This window comes from Mercenaria mercenaria, chromosome 14 (genome assembly GCF_021730395.1).
Source record: "Mercenaria mercenaria strain notata chromosome 14, MADL_Memer_1, whole genome shotgun sequence".
In the NCBI taxonomy this organism is placed as follows: domain Eukaryota; kingdom Metazoa; phylum Mollusca; class Bivalvia; order Venerida; family Veneridae; genus Mercenaria; species Mercenaria mercenaria.
Window position 1 is genome coordinate 51,428,040 of NC_069374.1, and position 22,786 is coordinate 51,450,825.

A 22,786-nucleotide genomic window follows, 5' to 3' on the forward strand; every position below is an offset into this window, starting at 1 on the left:
ACATAATAGTACCTTGTTAAAACTGTCCTGTTTATTTAAAATAAAAAACCCACTGATTGTTTTCCCCCCAAAAGGGCGAAGAACGGGGGCCGTGGTCCAATCGTAACTGTCTGTACGAAACCGGGGCATGAGTTTGGGGCCCCCACTCCCATAAAAAAACTAAAATGGGGGTAAGAGTTTAGTTTTTCGCGGAATTTTAAAAACCCGGTACGCTTTTGGGGGTTTGGGAAGGGATCGTTGGGGGCAACGGTTTAAAAGTCCCCCAAAGCCGCTAAATGTCGCAACCACCCTTAAAAGTTGCAAAGGTTGACGTTAAATGTCGCAACCAACCCCTAAAAATTTTGAAAAAAAAAATTTGTCCCGCCGCTAAATTTTCCCCACCCTTTTTTAAATGGCGCTAAATTTGCCCACCGACAATCGTCAGTACTCACTGCCTCCCCCTAAAAGGCCCCCTTCTGGAGGAAATCATAAATAAATTTTTCATATTTACGATTTAAAAATGGGCACTCAACCGAAAGGTTTTTGGAGGCTTTGTGCAAGATACCAAAAAAAGGGGTTTTTTTTGCAGCAGGACGGCGCCCCCTTTTTTCGAAATGCAGCGGGCCCTTAAGCAGGGTGATTCTGGATTCAAAAAAAAGGGGGTTTTTAAAACCCCATATTAAAAGTGTTAAAAAAAAATGGTTTTTTTTTTTTGGTTTTCCCGGGGCTGAAACGACAAAAATTATAATCATAACAACGGGCGACTTTTATGGAAGAAGGAAAATCCCAAAGGGGCCCCTCCCTGCACAATTGCATCAAGTGGGGCCCGGGCAACCCGGGGAGGGAACCCCCGACCTTACTTTCGTCAGCTGGATGAAAATCCTTTAAAAGATGAATTTAACGCCCTTTAGTGAGGTTAGAAGCCACTTAAAAATAAAAGGTTTTTTTAGTCTAGCCCAAACCTTTTTTATACACATGTGTGCTCGTGTAGGTTTCATTAAAGTGAAAACAATGGATTTATGCAATTAACTTTTTTTATTAAAAAAATCAATAGCGCACAGCTTTAAAAATGTTCCCCCAACTGGCGGAAGGGCCCCGGGGCAACAGATTTTTCAGGTCCCAAAGATTTTCCGCTAAACCCTTTTTTGGTGATTTAAAACTGAAAAACACGACAATTGAAGCGGACTTTCATGTAAGGGGCCCTTTATATTTGCAAAAGGGGATTTTTGGGAAAAAAACAATTTAAGGTCAAATATCGGTTTTAAAAACTTAAAATTTTTTTGTAGGGAAATATTTACAAAAAAAATTAAAAAGAAACTTTCCCACATCAAAACAATAAAATTGATGGGTTAAACGGATTGTTTCAAGTTTTTTTGTTTTTTTTGTCCAACCAATAATGGATTTAAATTCCCCCAAAGGGCGATTTTTAAAAATTTTTCGGTTTATTTTTAAACCAAAGTCGAAACAAAAATTTAAAAATTATTTTGAGGGTACTTTCACGTATTTATCTAGTTTTTTTGGGCCCAAAAAATTTTTCGGGTTTTTTAAACTGAAAATCGATTTCACCGAAGAAATTTTTTAGGTCGGGAAAAAAACGTAAGCTTTATAATGAAGTGTTACCATGGTTTCAATGCTTAGACACACTGACCTAACTTCATATTTTACACAGATCCCATGATAATAAACACGATAGCCGTGCTTCATGTACATCAGGTAGAATGTTTATCATTCGACCTAGTGACCTACGTTTTACAAACATACTTGACTAGATTGCATTATGACATATGTCTCCATGTTTTACGAAGATGTGGCCTCTCTGAGTAGGTTTCTTGCTGATCTGATCTAGTGATCTAGTTTTTTATCAAAGATAATCGTGTCTAAATTATTCAGACAAATTTCATGAAGACCAAGTACAAAATGTGGTCTCTGCAGAGTTATCACGGTTAACTTGTGTTCTAGTTTCTGACGATCTAGTTAAGAACTCTACATACATGTTAACATAATATTCCATTTTCGTTCAGGGTTCTCCAAACTAACAGGTATATATATATATTTATAACAGATGGGAAAATGGGGTTGTAAAGTGTTTAAACTTTTTACCATCTAATCTTGTGACCTAGTTTTAACCCAAAGATGACTCAGTGACCTTAGAAACACTCTTGATCATATTTCATGAAAATCAGGTTTAACAAAGCAGTCTGAATGCAGCTAATCCCCCGCCACTGTTATGGATAGTGAAAGGGTAAGTCTTTGACCTTGAGCTGTGACATCATCTTGATGAGGTGATCACTTGACCCAAGTTTCATAGGAATCCTTCAAGGGGATTAGAAGATAAAGAGCGGACACAAAATGGAAGGCTCAAACCTTTGACCTGGAGTTGGGACCTTGACCTTGAGCCAACATGACTGTCACATAAATACCGCACATTGTCTTGACGAGACGATCATTTGACCCAAGTTTCATGAAAATCCTTCAAGGGGTTTAGGAGACACAGAGTGGACACAAAATGGGAGGCTTAAACCTTAGACCCTAAGTTGTGACCTTGACCTTGCATGGCTGACTACTAAGTTCTACACATCACCTTGACGAGGTGATCACTTGACCAAAGTTTCATAGGAATCCTTCAAGGGGATTAGAAGATACAGAGCGGACACAAAATGGAAGGCTCAAACCTTTGACCTGGAGTTGGGACCTTGACCTTGAGCCAGCATGGCTGTCTCATAAATTCTGCACATTGTCTTGATGAGGCGATCATTGGACCCAAGTTTCATGAAAATCCTTCAAGGGGTTTACGAGATACAGAGCGGACACAAAATTGAAGGCTCAAAACTTTTACCCTAAGTTGTGACCTTGGGCGGACACGAAAATGGAAGGCTAAAACCTTTGTCCTCAAGTTGTGACCTGACCTTGAGCCAACATGGCTGACTCATGAGCTCTGCACATCGTCTTGATGAGGTGATCAATCTACCAAAGTTTCATGAAAATCCTTCAATGGATTTACGAGATATGGAGCCCACATTAAAGTGTTATGGACAGACGGATGGAGACCATTCCTTTAACCCCCTACTTGTAGTGGGGGATTGAAAAACCTTGCCTCTAGTGTTTATGATTTTTTTTAATTTTTTTTTTCAGAAGGAAATAGTGACCTACATTTGTACAGTATTGACCTCAAATAACCCAGTACATGTATCTATCTTAAAGACAAACATTTTGACAAAGTTTTCAAAACTGTTTACAAAATGTTGTCTGGAGGAGACTATATTTGGAAGCAACATTCCAACCAAACTGCAGTAACACTGGGCCAAAAATCGTGCCCTCTGAAGTATTAAATTAGATTAGTTACGTAGCAAATAAAGGACGACCCAAAAAGAAATCATAGGAAAACCAACTTCACTTTCTTACAGATCTTTGAAAGGGGTTTTGCTAATCTAAGGAATATTGTGTTAAACATTACTGTGAAACTGACATGGCTGCCATAGCATGTACTGATGGAATACCAAATACACAAAGGTGTTCATGTTTGGTGCAGAAATGGTTAAACTGTTCTACCTAGGACGTCTACCTTTCAAAGCTGAACCAATTACCTGCCATAAGTACATACTGCTTACATAATACATGTAAATGTACACTGAAAACCCCTTTTTGCATAACAAAATACCTAAAACAACAGCTGTCCGTAAAACAGCCAATGCTCCAATATTCCTGTGAGGTTTGCACTGACCTAGAAAAACATTAAGGCCCTGTATCGCTCACCTGACCTACTGATCTAAAGATCATCAAGATTAACATTCATAAGTTTCATTAAGATATGGTCATAAATGGCCTCTAAAGTGTTAACTAGCTTTTCCTTTGATCTGACCCGGTGACCTAGTTTTTGAATCCACATGACCCACATTCAAACTGGACCTATAGATCATCAAAATTAACATTCTGACTAAGTTTCTTGAAGATACAATCATACATGTGGCTTCTAGAGTGTTATTAACAAGCTTTTCCTTTGATTTGACCCGATGACCTAGTTTTTGACCCCACATGACCAAGATTCGATTTTGAACTAAAGATCATCAAGATTAACATTCTGACCAAGCTCCATGAAGATACAGTCATAAATGTGGCCTGTAGAGTGTTAACAAGATTTTCCTTTGATTTGACCTAATGACCTAGTTTTTTATCCCTACTGACCCAGATTTGAAAGTGACCAATAGATCATCAAGATTAACATTCTGACCAAGTTTCATTAAGATAAGGTCATAAATGTGGCTTTTACAGTGTTAACTAGCTTTTCCTTTTATTTGACCTGGTGACCTAGTTTTTTCATCCCACATGATCCAGATTCAAACTGGACCTTGAGATCATCAAGATTAACATTCCGAACAAGTTTCATAAAGACTGATCCAAAATTGTGACCTCTAGAATGTTAAAATCTTTTCCTTTGATTTGACCTGGTGACCTAGTTTTTGACCCTAGTTAACCCAATATGACATTCATCCAAGATTTTACTGAGGGTAATATTCCGAACCGATTGGGACAAAATTGCGACCTCTAGAATGTTAACAAGTTTTTCCTTTGATTTGACCTGGTGACCTAGTTTTTGAACCCAGATGACCCAATATCTAACTCGTCCAAGATTTTATTGCGGATAACATTCTGACCAAGTTTCATTAAGATTGGGCCAAAATTGTGACCTCTACAGTGTTAACATACTTTTCCTTTGATTTGACCTGGTGACCTAGCTTTTGACCCCAGATGACACAATATCAAACTCATCCAAGATTTTATTGAGAGTAACATTCTGACCAAGTTTCATTTAGATTGGCCAAAATTGTGACCTCTAGTGTTAACAGTCCAATTGTTGACGACGACGTCGACGGACGGACAACTGGCACAGGGCGATCACAAAAGCTCACCCTTTAGCACTTTTTGCTTAGGTGAGCTAATAAAAGATAAATTTCAAAGCTGTATGGCTTTAAATAATAGCTGTATGTACTTGAATGCAAAACTGTAGGCAGGATTTTTTAAGTCCAAAAGGGGGCATAATTTGTGTAAAATACATGTTAGAGTAATGGAACTTGATACAATCACCTAGTTTTATAACCCCGAAGACACATGTAGTTTTAATTCAAAATTTACATTAGTTTTAAGACAGTAACTTGCATGCAGTGTTTACCAAGGCTTGCCTTTGTCCAAAAGGGGGTACAATTTGGTCAAAATACAAGTCAGAGTTATGAGACTTAACCCAGTTAGGTTGGTAATTCACACAGAGAAAGAAACAAGAGGGCCATGAAGGCCCTGTATCGCTCACCTGACCTACTGACCTAAAGATCAAAAAAACTATTTTCATTAAGATATGGTCATAAATGTGGCCTCTAGTGTTAACTAACGTTTCCTTTGATTTGATCTGGTGACCTAGTTTTTGACCTCATATGACCCAAATTTGAACTTGACCTAAAGATTATCAAGACTAACACTCTGACCAAGTTTCATGAAGATACAGTCATAAATGTGGCCTCTAGAGTGTTAACAAGCTTTTCCTTTGATTTGACCCGGTGATCTAGTTTTTTTTAACCCACATGACCCAGATTCGAACTTGACCTAAAGATCATCAAGATTATCATTCTGATTAAGTTTCATAAAATTTGACCTAGTGACCGTGACCTAGTTTTTGACCCACCTGACCAGATTAAAAATGACTATTAGATCATCAAGATAACATGTCATTCATAAATGGTTTACTCCATGACTAAGATATCACTAGTTTCATTAAGATAGTCAATGTGGCCTCTAGGGTGTTAACTAGCTTTTCCTTTGATTTGACCTGGTGACCTAGTTTTGACCCTACATGACCTAGATTCAAAACTGGATTTTGAGATCATCATGAGTAACATTCTAACCAGGTTTCATGAAAATACAGTCATAAAGGTGGCCTCCACAGTGTTAACAAGCTTTTCCTTTGATTTAACCCTGTGACCTAGTTTTTGACCCATCTGACCAAGATTTGAACATGACCTATAGAGATCATCAAGATTAACATTCTGACCAAGTTTCATTACGATATGATCACAAATGTGGCCTCTAGCGTGTTAACTAGCTTTCCTTAGATTTAACCTGGTGACCTAGTTTTTAACCCTACTTGACCCAGATTCAAACTGGACTATATGATTATCACGAGTAACATTCTGACCTGTTTCATGAAGATACAGTTATAATTGTAGCCTCTACATTTTTAACAAGCTTTTCCTTTGATTTGACCTGGTGACCTAGTTTTTTACCCCAGATGACCCAGTATCAAACGCATCCAAGATTTTATTGAGGGTAACATTCTGACCAAGTTTCATTAAGATTGGGCCAAAATTGTGACCTCTGGAGTGTTAACAAACTTTTCCTTTGATTTGACCCAGTGACCTAATTTTTGACCCCAGATGACCCAATATCGAACTTGTCTAAGATTTTTATGAGGGTAACATTCTGACCAAGGAACATTAAGATTAGGCCAAATTTGTGACCTCAGAGTGTTAACAGTCAAATTGTTGACAACGGATGGATGACGGATACAGGGCGATCACAAAAGCTCACCTTGATCACACTTTCAAGGATAAGCTTTTCGTTTGTTTTCGTGCTCGACCAGCCATGGGTAGGATACAAGCCACCTTTTGTTGAAAATACACGACATTTCTTCAATAGCGGTAAACGGAAATTATGTCCGTAATTTTCACAAGTCGTAATTTTCCTAGTCCTGGTCTGTCTAAAACCCGTATCATACCGTACACATCAGTTATGAAGACATAAAACATGGCGATACATATACATACCGATGCGTCTTTAATGATCTATTTTTATAAAGCTGACCAAAATTTCTGAAGAAAGAAATTCAAGGACTTTTATCATAAAATCAAGAACTTTTCAAGGCAAGAAATGAATTCAAGGAGTTTTAAAGAGGTTTTTGCAATTTCAAGCACTTTTCATCTAGCAGCTTGAAATTCAAGGAGTTTTCAGGTCTGTGAGAACCCTGGTACTTGCATGCCAAAACTTTAACTGAGGTGTGACGCCGATGCCAGGGTGAGTAGAATAGCTCGGACAATTCTTTGAATAGTCCAGCTAAAAATAGACATTACTAGTATATCAATACTCTTTATTTATCACACAGCTTTTATTTCTCTCTCTCTCTCAAAAGTAATAAATTTTCATAATGTGCATCTTGTAACAATTTTTCATCAGATTTGAAGATCTGAACTCGCAAAACAATACAATATAAAGCATTCAATAGTTATGAAAATAGCTAATTTCACATGTAGAGTTCTTGTTCATAGTTCTATGCATCTCAAAAAAGTTTTAATGTGCATTTCAGTTTCCTTATACTGTTAAATCTACACAAATAAAATGCAAAACTTTAACAGGACTGTTCTGAATGGACACTGAAAATTTAATGTCTATTCGATAAATTTCTTAAAGAAAACGACTCGCATTCAATTCAATGCATTTCTTCATATTAAGTAAACGCTACTTTTAAATTTCCCAATTCTAATGCATGTACGTGTATAATTTGTCGTTCAACATGTAGAACTACCTGAAGACATGTTCAAGTAAAAAATAAAAAGACAATTTAGGAAGTAAGCTGATTGGCTGCTTAAGGCGAGTAGTTGCTTAATACAGGTGGCCACTAAGACAGGTTCAGTCTTATTAAATCACCCTTCTTAGAGCAACAACCATCGTTACAACAAACATATTGTTACCTTCCTAGTGATTCTATGATCACTAGTTGGCACAGTATCTGGAATAAAGAACTTCTGTAAGATTTACAGGCCCAGATTTTTTTTCAGTTTTTTTTTCTGTAATTGTAATAAGGAATAAATATTTGAACCAGCACAAATATTAAGATACAAAGATATAAAACTTTTTCTTCGAAGAACCTCAACTTTAATTCCCACAACTCCGTTTTCACTATGCATTCTTGTCTGTTTCATAAAGATGTAAAAAGTTTTACAGTTTTCATTGATCATGGTTTCATTAATATGATATATTGTTTTTATAGTTTAAGAAAGTTTCACTTTTTCTTTTTCGCGAGGCTTTCACTAGATCTATCAAATTCTTCCTCCTGGATGTTCAACATCAATGTTCCAGCATTCAAATATACACGGTTCTGTGACTTGGCAACCTGAAACAGAAATTATACTGTATGGCGATGCCTGCACCAATTTGTACATACAGTGTTTACTGCCTTTTAATTAATGGCACCTAAAAACTGCAACTTACCTCTGTACAAGATACTTACTTTCCAGTTTTAGATAAAATCTATTATCAAAGGCCTGAAGGGCCTGAGTCGGCTAATGATTGATGTACTGACAGTATAGTCTACCAGTTTCAGTTTGTTTTTAGTTTTTTTCTTAAAATTTCATAACACATCTCGTTATTTACCCAAAATATTATATCCGGATACGATTACACTTTTCTCCAGTTTCAACAATATATTTTACAAATTGTGATGATACGAAGACATTTAGCAGCAATTGGCAGTATCTGACATTGAAGTTTACGGTTAAATTACTTCTTATTTAAATCTTTTCATAAAAAAGTTGTTTCGTTTCGTGAAAGCAGCCGAACATAGACGATCTACTTTCGATTTCAAAAACTACAAGAAAATACAATTTAATGTTTCGCCGATTTGTTTATTTCTCGAAAAATAAGAATTAAAATCATTTTTAATATCTGTAGTAACTAAACAAACCAGTAAGAGCTTCTTCTTCCGATAATTTATCCGTTTACTGACTGCAAAATTCAACCCACGCAAAGTTTACAGAAATCATACGATGCGTATATACGTTCAATGTGGGAGAATTAAGGCTGATCGGTTATGTTACCTAACGCATCCAGACGATTCAGATTTTGTTTTTAAAAAAGCATTGTGTGCATTTCTGTAATTTTATATACGTTTTTATACGCTTAGAAATTATTAGACATGCATATTTGCATTATTTCTATACGTAATTTACGCTAATACGCATCTTATCTGGAGCCCTGTGGAACTATTTTTTGTCTTTCGCTGGATGTTACGCAAGCTTTGTAAGCCTGCGCAATTCATAAAATGCACATTTATGCTTAATGAGTTACATTCGAGTATTGCACAATTACAAGTCATAAATATGACAGATTACATCGTATATTGGTCATAGCAAAGGGAATTGACACAACTTAACTTCGTTCATGCAGTGAACTGTTTGAAGTTTGAGAAATCTAATGGAACTACATCCCTTCACTGTGTTATTTGGTCCATTTAGAGAATCGCTGAACAGCAAGGACTCGTCAAAACACTTTCAGCGTTTAGCCGACTCAAAAATAACCCCTTAATACCTATGACCTCTGTTATTTTAAAAAATTTCAGTACGTTTCGAGAGGTTTCAGGGTAAACATGTCCATGTAATTCCAATGTCTATTAAATTTTATTGGTTTAGCTGACAGCCTCACACACTGATTTTCTGTTTTACATAATTTTTGTGTTCAAGCACAAATTTCAGTATAACATCCTAGCCAAATCTGATAGCAGTAATATAATCCAAAAAATGTTTTTGACTGTAGTGTAACATACTAAACCTACATATCCTGCATTTAAACCGTTTCCTACAAATGTTGCATGTTTCTAAAAATGTTATGTTTCAATGTATGCTTTTAAAACAAAAATCTGCATTTTATGCCAACTTCTTTAATACAGAATTCAAGTTACATTTTTATCTAAATTTTCAAACCAGTTAAAACTCCCAATAAAATTTTAACTTCTGGATAAACATTTAAAAAACTCAGTACATTCTCCAACAGTAACATAAAACGTTTTCCTAAAGATGAAAGAAACATCAAATGATACTGAACCCCTCAATAAAGCAGGAAGATTTGAGAATATGCTATACATGTATATATCATAAAACAGTCTACTTACTGTTCTTGCTATATTTTGTGCTGCTCGTATTTTTCGCAGTTTTAAATATCCAGGATTTAAGCTTAAAGCTTTTCCTATGTGAATCAAAGTTAAGGAAAATAAGCAATATAACATATACTGCATTTTAAATAATTACGCTCACTGACATAACAAACAGTGGCATACTGCCAAAATATTTAGCAAACTTCTTTCAAGACTGTTTCACTGCCAAAGCAGATATTTCTTAGTTTCAAAACATAAAGGAGTTTTTGATGTTTTCACAAGTGCAGGCATATATAAGGATCTTAAAGGTGTGCACGAACAGCATGGAACGAAAAAGCGAGCATTAGTGGGTTTTTAAAAAAACAAAACAAGCTGTTCCAGTGGTTTGGAAAACAACTGCCTTTTTCAAAACTATGTTGAAAATAAACTGTAAATTCATACCAAACTATAAAACAAGAGGGCCATGAAGGCCCTGTATCGCTCACCTGACCTACTGACCTAAAGATCATCAAGATTAAAATTCTGACCAAGTTTCATTAAGATATGGTCATAAATGTGGCCTCTGAAGTGTTATATAGCAGGGCTTTTTCATCCTTAATAACAGAGGCCTATAAAATGCTCTTCCAATCCAAAAATAACTATTTTTTCTCAACTGTGGCAGAGATATTTCCCAAAATGCAGGTAAAATTTCCCAAAATCATGCAACAGATGGTTAAGATTTTGCTTATATTTTAGTACCTCCAGAGGAAGTGTTTGTCCGGCATCGATTTTTTGTCGCTCTATAGCCTTTTAAACAGCACAAAGAACCATGTGTGACGCATTACCAGTCTAATCCGTTATGTTCCATGACCTTGATTTTAGTCTATGTTTCAGGGGAGATGAATTTGATTCATCTCTCGGTGTTTACGTCCAGTTGATTATTTTTCCCCAAATGGACCATTATCGCGCAGAAATTTCCCAATTTGAAAGGCCAAGGCCTCTTCCCAATTTCCTGATGAAAAGCCCTGTATAGCCATTCCTTTGATTTGACCCCATGACCTAGTTTTTGACCCGACATGACCCAGATTCAAATTTGACCTAAAGAGCATCAAGTTTAACATTCTGACTCAGTTTTATGAAGATACAGTCATAAATGTTGCTTCTAGAGTGTTAACAAGCGTTTCCTTTGATTTGACCTAGTGACCTAGTTTTTGACCCCACTTGACTAAAATTTAAACTTGACCTAAGGATCATCAAGATTAAAATTCAGACCAATGTTTCATTAAGATACGATAATACCATAAATGTGGCCTCAAAAAGTTAACTAGCTTTTCCTTTGATTTGAACCCAAAATCGAACTTGTCCAAGACTTTATTGAGAATAACACTCTGACCAAGTTTCATTAAGACTGGACCAAAATTGTGACCTCTAGAGTGTTAACAAGCTTTTCCTTTGATACCTAGTTTTTGACCCCAGATGACCCAATATGGAACTCATCCAAGATTTTATTGAGGGTAACATTCTGACCCAAGTTTCATTAAGATTGGGCCAAAAATGTGACCTCTAGAGTGTTAACAGTCAAATTGTTGATGACGGACGATGGACACAGGGCAATCACAAAAGCTCACCTTTGAGCACTTCGTGCTCAGGTTAGCTAAAAATTGGGCAGGTAAGAGTCAATAGTTTGATTTGTTGGCTCACTTGAGCCAAAGGCTCACAGGGTGCTTTTGTAACCGCTCAATGTCCGTTTTGTGTCGTCCGTCAGTCAACATTTACTAAAAACAAGAGCATTGCTAAGTGGAGCAATATATGCCCGAAGGGTAACATCAGAGGATGGGAGCAAACTTTAAAGAATTTGACCGTTGAAGCCCAAAGGAAAGGAACAACAAAAAGAAGAAATTCCAAAAAACAAAAATGTCCAAGTCCGAGAAAAAATTCTTACTACGTAAAGTTATGTCAAGATACATCTAAAAATTGGATGTACCATCCATGTTGTGCCACAGAAAAATGGTCTCAGTTTTTCTCTACTGCCAATAATAAAAAAGTTTCAAAATAAGCTATTTATAGGCCATAAGTAACAAAAATAGGGAAGTAATTAAAAAAAAAATTATTGTAAGGGAACAGAAAGGTATTTTGCCGAATAAAAACAAGAGCACTGCAATGCAGAGCAATATACACAAAGCAAAGTCATATATGACCTTTGACCCCTTAGTGTGACCTTGCACGTCATCTGTGGTGAACATTTGTGTAAAGTTTCTTTGAAATCCTTCAAGAAGTTAGAGTTACAGAGGGGACATGAAATTGCTAACTGACGGACGGACAGACACCGGGGTATAAGGGACGTATAAAATGAATCTAATACTGGTTGGAGGTGTGGATTGGCATATCTTCTCTCTGGTAACTTTTCACGCACTTAGCCATGATTTTACTGCCTAAACAGTTACACTCAAGACAGCTATTCCAATCCTTTCATACAAGATTCTTACACATTCTTAGCTGTATTAAAAAAACTTTATCAGAAAGAAAGGATATAAGTTCAGCAGCCTTGGCTTCTCCCTCTGCTTGAACAATTTTCTGTTGTTTTTCTTGTATGGCTCTGTCTACAAAGAACACAGATCTCTGGGCATCTTGTTGGGCCACCTGAAATAAAGAGGGTAACATTTCCATGATATTGCTTTGCTTTTCCACATTTAACTTTTCAGTTATGACCGGACATTTCACTACAAATGTGCATTTATAATAAATAATATATCGTAACAGTAATCTGCTGTTGACTAAAATCCATTGTTGAGATGCAAGAAATTATATTTTTAGAGCGCAGAGTGATATAATTACATGCATCTTGATGACAAACAACAATTTTATTCAAGAGAAAATCACTGTTTGAGATATATGGTATTTTTTCAATTCTAACACAGTTAATGTTACAAACATTACAATTTGTAAACTTCAAGAAAGGGGAATAATTCACTGCTACTGTGCTACACCTATATATATATATGGATATTAACAATGCCCATGTTTCTTTTTTTTGGTATTTATAATCGTAATTGAACTGACCACACAATGGGAACTGAAGTCCCTTTGGTCAGTCTAAAATAGAATCTAACGATAGAGTATCTTTTTCCGTTTCATTCGTTTCTTCCCTCTGAATCTTAAAGGATGCATTTTACGCCTACTTTAATGGAAATGGCACTGGAGAGAATATGTCAAATTTCCAGCATTTAACACTGTGCAGGAATTTAGATCCCAGATGTTTAATTAATCAGGCACTTTTCCTGGCTCAGTTGTAAACCTGGGACCAGGGTAAAACGAATCAACTTCAGAATGGCAGTTCGATGGCTACGTAACATGAAATAACTCGAGGCCTGGAACCGCCTGAACCCACATTGGCAAACAAAGACACGAAAACAGGGAAGCTTAAGCTGAGAAATTCTTTTATTATATATCTATATAAATTCTGTAAAAAATCGGCTTGTATTTCAGGATTAAATATGAACAGACAGACAAAAATTCTGTATTGTACCTTTTAACTTCCGTATTGTACCTTCCGTATAATATGCATGACCCTACAAATTTCTATAAATAGCGCACAATTTTTTTTCACTAAGTTCCATTTAATATCGATAAACATTGAAGATTTAGTTCAAGAACAAAACAAGAATCAAAATGGTAAAGGTATATAATAAAAGTGTCATTATAGCAATAGCTAGATCTGGAACTTTGTATTCTGCTCATGTGGATTTTGCAAGGTCGGATCACACTCGGTGCTAGCGCACCTCGTGAGATCAGATCAGGCAAAATCCACTCGAGCTGAATACTGCATCCCAGATCAAGCTCCTGTTATAATAACCCTATTATATCGGACAAAACATAATCTCAAATAGCACTGAATTTACCTGTTTAGCTTCAACAGCTGCAGCATATTCTTTACTAAATGTGAGGTCTGTGATGGAGACGTCGTCTAGAATAATGTGGAAATCTCGTGCCCTTTCTACCAGGTCGTTTCTGATCATTATACTGACCTGCTGTCTCATTGTGATCAACTGTGAGGCATTAAATTTGGCAACAACACTTTTAAGAACCTGTCAAAATCAAATACATGTAAATTTCTCCTTTACTACCATATACCAGGTACAAAGAATGTATCAATGCATAAGCAGTGCTGACAAAATCAAGTTGACAATAGTTCATGGCAAGAATGGACAAGTACGTCAAAATCAAGATTTCACTGCCCCTGGCGTAAGATTCACTATAGTGTGAAAAATCTTTATCCCTATGTATACTATTGAAGGGGTTCTGCATGTTTGGATCATGCCACAATGTAGAATTTGAGCTTGCATAACTTCAAGATAAATTGGAAAATATGGCTAATTCTTTACCCTACTAAAATTCTAAAATGGACTGGTCTTACATTCAATTTGGTCGGTAACAATTATTATTCGAAGGGGTATTCACTTTAAAAGTTTACTGACTAAACAGCGAACAATGCAGACCATGATAAGCCTGGGTCTGCACTGGTCACAAGGCAGAGTCACTTGTCACCAGCAGGCTAAAGGTTAAATAAAAAGTGTCTTCTACTTGATTTTTGCCCGACAGATAAAACTGGCTTTGGAGACAAGTCTCAAAATGTTGCTTCACCATTGGTCAATTTTCAAAAAATGTGTTCAGTCATGACCAATCAGTTGCTAGTATTTTTAGACTGGTCCCCAAACTTTTAAAACTTTGAAGCCTGGTACAAGCTGCTGAACTTCAAATAGACTCAGTGTATAAAATATCTCTTACTTGGTGCAACGTATATTTCAGATTGCCTGACCTAATAATGTGTATCTAGATAAACTTACTTCATTACATATTGATGGCAGAACCCTTTCGTCATAATCAAGGCCTAGTTCTTGGTACATCTGTGGTAGCAATCTTTCATCTGGACGAGCCAACACTCTTAATGACAAGTTCACCATCTGTAAATCTGAAATTTAAACACATAGAAATGCCACTACTTTCACCTGTTTGTGTTAAGATGGACACTATTAGACAATACAAGTGCTCCTAATAGGCCACCTTCAAACATGTATTATGTTTTTATGATTTTAATATGTTTTGTTATTTGTTTTTTTTAATTTTTTTTTTTTGGATTTAACGTCGCACCGACACATGACAGGTCATATGGCGACTTTCCAGCTTTAATGATGGAGGAAGACCCCAGGTGCCACTCCGTGCATTATTTCATCACGAACGGGCACCGGGGTAGAACCACCGACCTTCCGTAAGCCAGCTGGATGGCTTCCTCACATGAAGAATTCAACGCCCCGAGTGAGGCTCGAACCCACATTGATGAGGGGCAAGTGATTTGAAGTCAGCGACCTTAACCACTCGGCCACGGAGGCCCCTTTTGTTGGCTTTAATTTCACGTTGGCGCATGTAGGTCATACGGCGTGTTTCCAGCTTTCAGCAGTGAAGGAAGACCCTAGATGCCCCTCTAAGCTTTCTAACATCACAGGCGGGCAACACGGTAGAACCACAGACCTTCCATGGGTCAGCTGGATAGCTTCCTCACATGAAAAATTCTACATCCTATATGAGGCTAAAACACACATCAGTGAGGGGTCAGATAATTATGTTTTTATAATTGTATGTTCAAGCATAACATCCTTTGGCAGCAAAGAATGCAACTAACCAAGAAAATAACCAAAATCCTGTGATGGTCTGTTCATGATACATGAAACACCCTTTTGCCCCCTAGCTCCAACTTCAGTGGAACTCAGACTCCATGATTAAATTCAATTTTGTACAAAAAATCCCTACTACTTTAGGCATTACAATATGATTTACGCCCATTAATGGGCAGGGCCTTGCCCACATTCCTCTGAAACTGGGAGTACTCGATACCAACAGCGGGATGTACATTTACGTATAAAACATTTGCTAGAAATAGACTGACAAATAGTTTTTACTTTAAATAAATATACCTTTGCTTCCAGTAAGTGAAGTAAGTTTTCTTGGTTTGGACCTGATATCATATATAATGGGCCACTGAAACCATGGTACCCTGTAACAATAATGTAACAATAATAAACATTTTAAGAATAATATAATTGTTGAATTTTATATTAATAAAACACAATAAACAGTCCTCGGTGTCACATTGTTTATTCCTAATTATCCGATATCAGTTTCATGCCCTCGAGCGGGACACAGCTCCAATCAACACTCATATATTGAACGCGCCCCGCGATCTTTTGATGACCCAGATTAATTTACAGTCAGTTATTTTGATGACCCTGATTATGAATTGACAGAATTATGCAATCAATAACACTTTTATGATAAGTTAATGTTAGGAACAATAACCGAAAATCTCGTTGTTTTTAGCACGTAGGCAGTGAAGCTACATGTAGCCTTTATGGAAGAAATGGCTGAAAACGGTCGATTAAACGATAATTTAAGGTTGTAATCTTTTAAAATGTAGATTGATTGTCACACATATTCTAAATTAAAATTTTGACTCTTGAATGCCTTTGCCGACCGATCCATGAAAATTGACCCAACCCGAAATATTTTATATCGATTTTATCTACAAGATTTATTTTATTCCTTTGAGGATTCCATTTTATTAATGATTAGATAAACGTTTAAGCTTTAAAATGATACCAAATAAGCTGGATTCTAAATCACGATGACCAGGTTAATTCTTCGTATGTAGTAAGTCTCCTAATTCTGTTCACCTCGGGAACGCAACCAATTCACGTGCTGAACTATAGACGTGAATTACCCTATTTACCTCCCTTAGAAAGCTAGAGGATATTTGCAGCAAATTATTCCTAAGCGAGTGAACAATGTTTATCTCCGGAAACTACATCTAATTTTATGATATTTATGCATGAAACAGACGAATACTAATGTCACGGTGTATGTCCCGGACAAAGGGTAAAAATCCCGGAAATTTTAACTCAGAATCCCGGAAATGTCCTGAAAAATTATGGCATGTATGGATGTGCATGTGTCTTTTGATCTAGGAGCAAAGACTGAAACCTCAGAAAAGTCTGGGTCAGTATTCATCAACTTCTTAAGTCAGAAATTCATGCACAACTTTAAATCTCAAAAAATTCTAATTGCCTTAACATCCTTTGTAGTGAACCTATACTGCTGAAACTTTGCACAGATTCTTGCCATAGTATATGACATAATCATGCTTACTTTCATGAAAATCCACATAAGATATACAAGTATGGGGCAAAAAGTGGTTTTAACAATTAAAGTCCAAAGTTACGACTTAAAACATTAATGAAAACCGGCCTTGAAGCCACAGTTGTGCTATGCCCTACCCTCTTCCATCCAGTACTCATTTATATCCATATTAAATTATGCTAATGGCAAGAATTGAAAGAGAAATTGTTAATCACAAGATTATACCTGAAATGTAGGCCTTCTTTGTAAATATTCTGTTGTACACCACCAATTCTGCTGAATATAATTGCTCTGTGACCACCATCCACTGAAACAGGAAGCTAAACTATTATCAAACTGCATAGACAAACCAAATACAGTAAGGAGACCAAACTGAAAACAAAATGCCTCAATTAATACAATCAAAAAAGTTTTGCTACAATCTGTAGTCTTACTCATTTGGCTTATCGTGATGACTTATTTTATGATCTGATATTTTATAGTTGTCATTCCTCTAAGCCTTGTACCTGTATCTGCATTTTACTGTTAGGAAAACAAAGACATTAAAATTTAAAAACCAACGAAATGCCCCCGCAGCGCCTTGACCTTTGACCTGGTGACCCCAAAGTCAATAGGGTCGTGTACTGTCGATGACGCTAAACACAAAATATACATTCAAACAAGAGCTGTCTCCATAGGATGAAACATGCCCCCGATGGCACTTTGAATGAATAGTTATGGCCGATGTTAGAGTTTAGGACCTTTGACCTACGGACCTGGGTCTTGCGAGCGACACGCCGTCTTACTGTGGTACACATTCATGCCCAATAATTTTAAAATCCATGCATGAATGACAAAGATATGGACCGGACACGCCCATCAATGCACTATCATGAAATATGACCTTTAACGTCTAAGTGTGACCTTGACCTTTGAGCTACAGACCTGGGTCTTGCGCGCGACACGTCGTCTTACTGTGGTACACATTCATGCCCAATAATTTTAAAATCCATTCATGAATGACAAAGATATGGACCGGACACGCCCATCAATGCACTATCATGAAATATGACCTTTAACGTCTAAGTGTGACCTTGACCTTTGAGCTACAGACTGGGTCTTGCGCGCGACACGTCGTCTTACTGTGGTACACATTCATGCCAAGTTATTTGAAAATCCATCCATGGATGACAAAAATATGGACCGGACACGAATGCACTATCATGAAAAATGACCTTTAACGTCTAAGTGTGACCTTGACCTTTGAGCTACGGACCTGGGTCTTGCGCACGACACGTCGTCTTACTGTGGTACACATTCATGCCAAGTTATTTGAAAATCCATCCATGGATGACAAAGATATGGACCGGACACGAATGCACTATCATGAAAAATGTCCTTTAACGTCTAAGTGTGACCTTGACCTTTGAGCTACGGACCTGGGTCTTGCGCGTGACACGTCGTCTTACTGTGGTACACATTCATGCAAAGTTACTTGAAAATCCATCCATCGATGACAAAGATATGGACGGGACACGAAAATTGCGGACAGACTGACAGACTGACAGATGGTTCACAGGGGTTTTTTTTACCAGGAGGGGAAGGGGCCCAGGCCTCTGATTTGGGGAAAAAAATAACTCGGTATTTGGGCAAAGGGGAATAAAAAACCTGATGTAGTCAATTTTTGGGGAAAACTGCATGATTTTAAAGAAATTTTCTGAGGGGAAGTATGAAGGAAAAAAAAACCTTGGTTCAAAAACTATATGCCTCTCTTCTGGGGCATAAAAATGTCAGCGATGCAATTTTATGCTTTAATGTCAAAATAAATTCATTATCAGAGATGTAATCATTATAAATACATTGTAAATATAGCAGAAAACGTTCCCAATGGATTTCATTGGGGATTTCCTAACAGAAATATGCAGAATAAGTTTGGGTGTGACAGCATCAGTCAAAAGTTATCACACTGTCCAAACACATCCAATTATTTGGACTAGTAAGTATAACCAGTATTTTATGCCTTTTCTGGATTTTTAATTTCTTCATTTTCCTTACAGTAAAATCCGTTGTTTCGGAGATAAACATTGTTCACTCGCTTAGGAATAATTTGCTGCAAATATCCTCTAGCTTTCTAAGGGAGGTAAATAGGGTAATTCACGTCTATACCAAGAATCAGGCTAAAAGATCCATGAGGCATGACAGCATTGGTCCAGAGGGCTAAGACGCTTTTGTAGGTGGTGAAGGTCATGGGTTTGAGTCCTGGCTTCTCCCATTGCGGTGTGTCGTTGGGCAAGGCACTTTTATCACGATTACCTCAGTCGACCCAGCTGTAAATGGGGTACATGTATGAGCAAATTGCTGGGGGTAAGGTAAAATTGGTTTTAACTGTTCTTAAAAATAGGGTCGTTCAAAAGCTCTACAGAGCTTATGTTCATTGTTTCACAAAGCAATAAATAAAATTTACCTTTACATTTAGCATAATTATAAACATGGAAGTATCTGGTGGTACGGATCCATACCTCTAAACAATACTGTTAGGGGTTGTCAAGGGGTACGGACCTCATTTTCCCTGGTATGTTGGTTCATTTACATACTAAACTATGTTGGAAATTACATATCGAATAAGATTTGTGTTGTTATATTTTCTGGTCCTGTTGGATCAAGGAGTCCATTCAACATATGTGTAATGGAGTTTCGCTTAAGCCGGTGCAAGGGGGTATGAGAGGTGTTGCACATTTCATTACTTCTCATGAACAAACTCAATCAAACTGAGTCTGCTATTATTCTTCTTGGTTGCTTTCTTTGCTTCCAAAGGATCTTCTTACAGATTTTATTAATCAATATTAACCTAAAACGTGAATCTAAATGGTTTACAGATGCCAGCGTTCAGCGGACTGTTTGCATTTTCTTCCAATCGTAAATAACCGAGGAAGTCTAAATGAATATACAGCTCTGTGCTAATAAAAATTGATGAGCGTATCAAACTTTAGAATGAATTATATTGGAAAATACCAACTAAATTGTTAAAAACAAACTTAACAACATGACATGGCATATGCACCTATTTGATATAAATTTTGTAGTTATTTTACAAGTACAATAATTGGCACGAAAATTTTGATTTATAATCAATTGACAGACAGACACAAGCAAAATTAAATGGACTGTTGGTAAAATCATCAAAATGTGAGGAAAACATAAATACCATAAATGGTTTCTGGGTGTTTTTTTCCCCCCCCGTTTTATAGCCGCTATTCGGTCATATTCCAAATTGGAAAAAGTATCTTAAAATTTCTTTTTTACCCCAATTTTCATAAAAAATTCACAATCAAAACTTCCAAAAATAAAAATTTAATGAATATTGATCCGTTTTTGGGAATATCAGGTAGGTAAAACAAAGGTGAATGCCATAGTCTAGACAAATATACATGCGCCATGTTATGTAGACACTTGATTGCAACTCCACGTGGGAATTACTTCCCTTCCACTACAGTATATATAGGTATGGGAGATCATGGCATACGATAATGCAAAGCATCTGGCGATCATAAAAGCGAAAGTGAAGTTTAATTCGTTACAATGTCTCATAATTTGAAATATTACGTAAAGAAATTAAAGAAAACGCTCAAAAACGTTTAAAAAAAATTGACATCCTGTTTAAACAGGCTGCCCCTTCTGAACAAAGTCTGAGTAAAGCTACTGTTAGTAAGCAGCAGTCATCAGACACCAGCAAGACTGAGTGCCCCCTGACCTGACACCGTATCCTGTGAAAAACAACTGAATAAAAATGTCAGTGACAGTAGTGATGAGACTGAGTCTGAAAGTGAAAAAAAACAGTGCCTGTCACTGACCAGTGTCTGTTTAGCTCTAGCAAGAGAAGAGTTCAAAAATATGAAAACCCGGGATCTTGTATTGTAGTTGACTGGTCACTAATTTGGACATGTGTAATGTCAGTGTTAGACTCAATGTTATACATATAAGAATATATACGAGAGAAAAATGATTTAAATGTGATGTATATTTATTTATTTGGATTTTACGGCGCACCAACACAGTATAGGTTATATGGCGCCAAACAGGACTATAAGACACATATAAGAATACATACAGGAGACTGCTTGGCGTACTGATCAAATGTTTCCATCATGTTTAGTTGTTAACTGTTGTCATTCAGTTATTACAAAATTATAATTTTACAATGTAACATTTTCCCCAATTTTGAACAAAACACCATGAAAATTCCCAATCCCAAGGGTATGGGTCATGTTCCCAAAATACTGAGAAAAAAACCCAACCCTGAACGGTTTGTCACAATGTAATTTAAAACTATATTGTCTGATCTATTTTGTGTCTGGTCGACTTGTGTTTAACCAAAATTTGGTTTTCCTCAGAACCTTATTTACGTTTTGAAAGAAAAATCTTGACAATTGAAGAGATGCTATTAACCATTTAGATTCAAGTTTCATGTGAATAGGTAAATCGTATCTCATATTTCATTTTTGAACAAAATTTAAGATGTAAATAACCATAAATATCTTGGAAAAGGAGGTCCATACCCCTAGACAAACCATGCTTTTCTAGAATCAGATTCTAGAGGTACCGATCCATACCCCTAAACACTTCCTATAAACATCTCTGAGCAGTTAGGTAAAGGTAAATTTTATTTACCGTCACTTTGTGAAACAAACATTTAAGCTCTTTTGAGCGACCCTATTTTAAGAACAGTTAAAACCAATTACCTTACCCTCAGCAATTTGCTGGTACCCATTTACAGCTGGGTCGACTGAGGCAATCGTGATAAAGTGCCTTGCACAAGGAAACACTGCAATGGGTCAATATGTCGGTCAATAGCTATACATAGCTAATGTTGTCTGTATATTTAACACCGACTTTAAATAAAATTTGTATCTTGTATCTTGTAATGGGATAGCCAGAAATGCACCTCCAGCTCTGTGCCATACAGTAGGAAGCGTCTTAGCCCTATCGACCACTGTATCCATGAGACACATTTACATATTTATTTTCAAAACATCTATTCACCACTCAAGATACTTTTGAAGGGGATTTGAACCTGAGGTCACAGTAATAATGTTTGAGTTTCTGACCTTGATCATCCTGTCAAAAAATTTTGACAAGACAAACCTGTGTAAAGGGACTTTGACAGCCCATATGCAGCTGCGGCAACCGCTGCAACTAATCCTCCTCCAATGCCAAAGCCTTTACCACCCGACTTCAGTCTTCCAGCCATGTCCTTTAAGTTTTGCGGGTCCATTGTTTATGTAATTGATGCAATTCTCAAGCCGGTTTCATCAAAAATGGCGACACACGTGTTTTCATCTGAATCACACAGGCGCTATAATGGGTTTGAGTAAGTAACGAAAAGACCCCTTTCCACGGAAAATTGAAGTATTTTATTATTGCGAATATTAATTAATTATAATCTATAAAAGAAATGTATTTTATTCTTCTTTGTATTATCTTAGAAAAAAAAACATTTGTAAACGATAAAAAACTATGATATTATATGACGAGCTATCTTAACCGGTATCCCGATCTATCCTAAATTAGGAAGGATATTGGATTTTGCAGACACTATATTATTTGATGTTTGTGTTTCTTTTTTAATTATTATCATTTGATTACCCTTCCAATGACATATCCTTTAAAGAAATAATCATTCCTAAAAAAATTTACTCCATTGCGCACTTTACTTCCATTTCGCACCATTGCGCACTTTATCTCCATTGCGCACTA

General features: G+C 36.6%; 1 protein-coding gene across 1 annotated transcript; it reads right to left on the reverse strand.

Annotated features, from left to right (window-relative positions):
- Window positions 1-7,091: 7,091 nt before the first annotated feature.
- On the reverse strand, window positions 7,092-22,373 carry LOC123527497 (prohibitin-2-like). Its single transcript, XM_053523472.1, has 8 exons — window positions 22,175-22,373; window positions 17,279-17,360; window positions 15,835-15,914; window positions 14,710-14,834; window positions 13,765-13,950; window positions 12,395-12,505; window positions 9,905-9,979; window positions 7,092-8,131 (listed from the first exon to the last, which is right to left on the reverse strand). The coding sequence occupies exons 1-8, from the start codon at window positions 22,302-22,304 to the stop codon at window positions 8,021-8,023; spliced, it is 900 nt and encodes a 299-aa protein (XP_053379447.1). The 5' UTR covers window positions 22,305-22,373; the 3' UTR covers window positions 7,092-8,020.
- Window positions 22,374-22,786: the final 413 nt, after the last annotated feature.

Coding starts and splice junctions, on each gene's coding strand:
- LOC123527497 (XM_053523472.1), bottom strand. CDS start 22,304: ATGGACCCGCAAAACTTAAAGGACATGGCTGGAAGACTGAAGTCGGGT. Junction 14,835..15,834: donor TTCACTTACTGGAAGCAAAG/GTATATTTATTT, acceptor TTTAAATTTCAG/ATTTACAGATGGTGAACTTG. Junction 12,506..13,764: donor CAGCTGTTGAAGCTAAACAG/GTAAATTCAGTG, acceptor TCTTTATTTCAG/GTGGCCCAACAAGATGCCCA.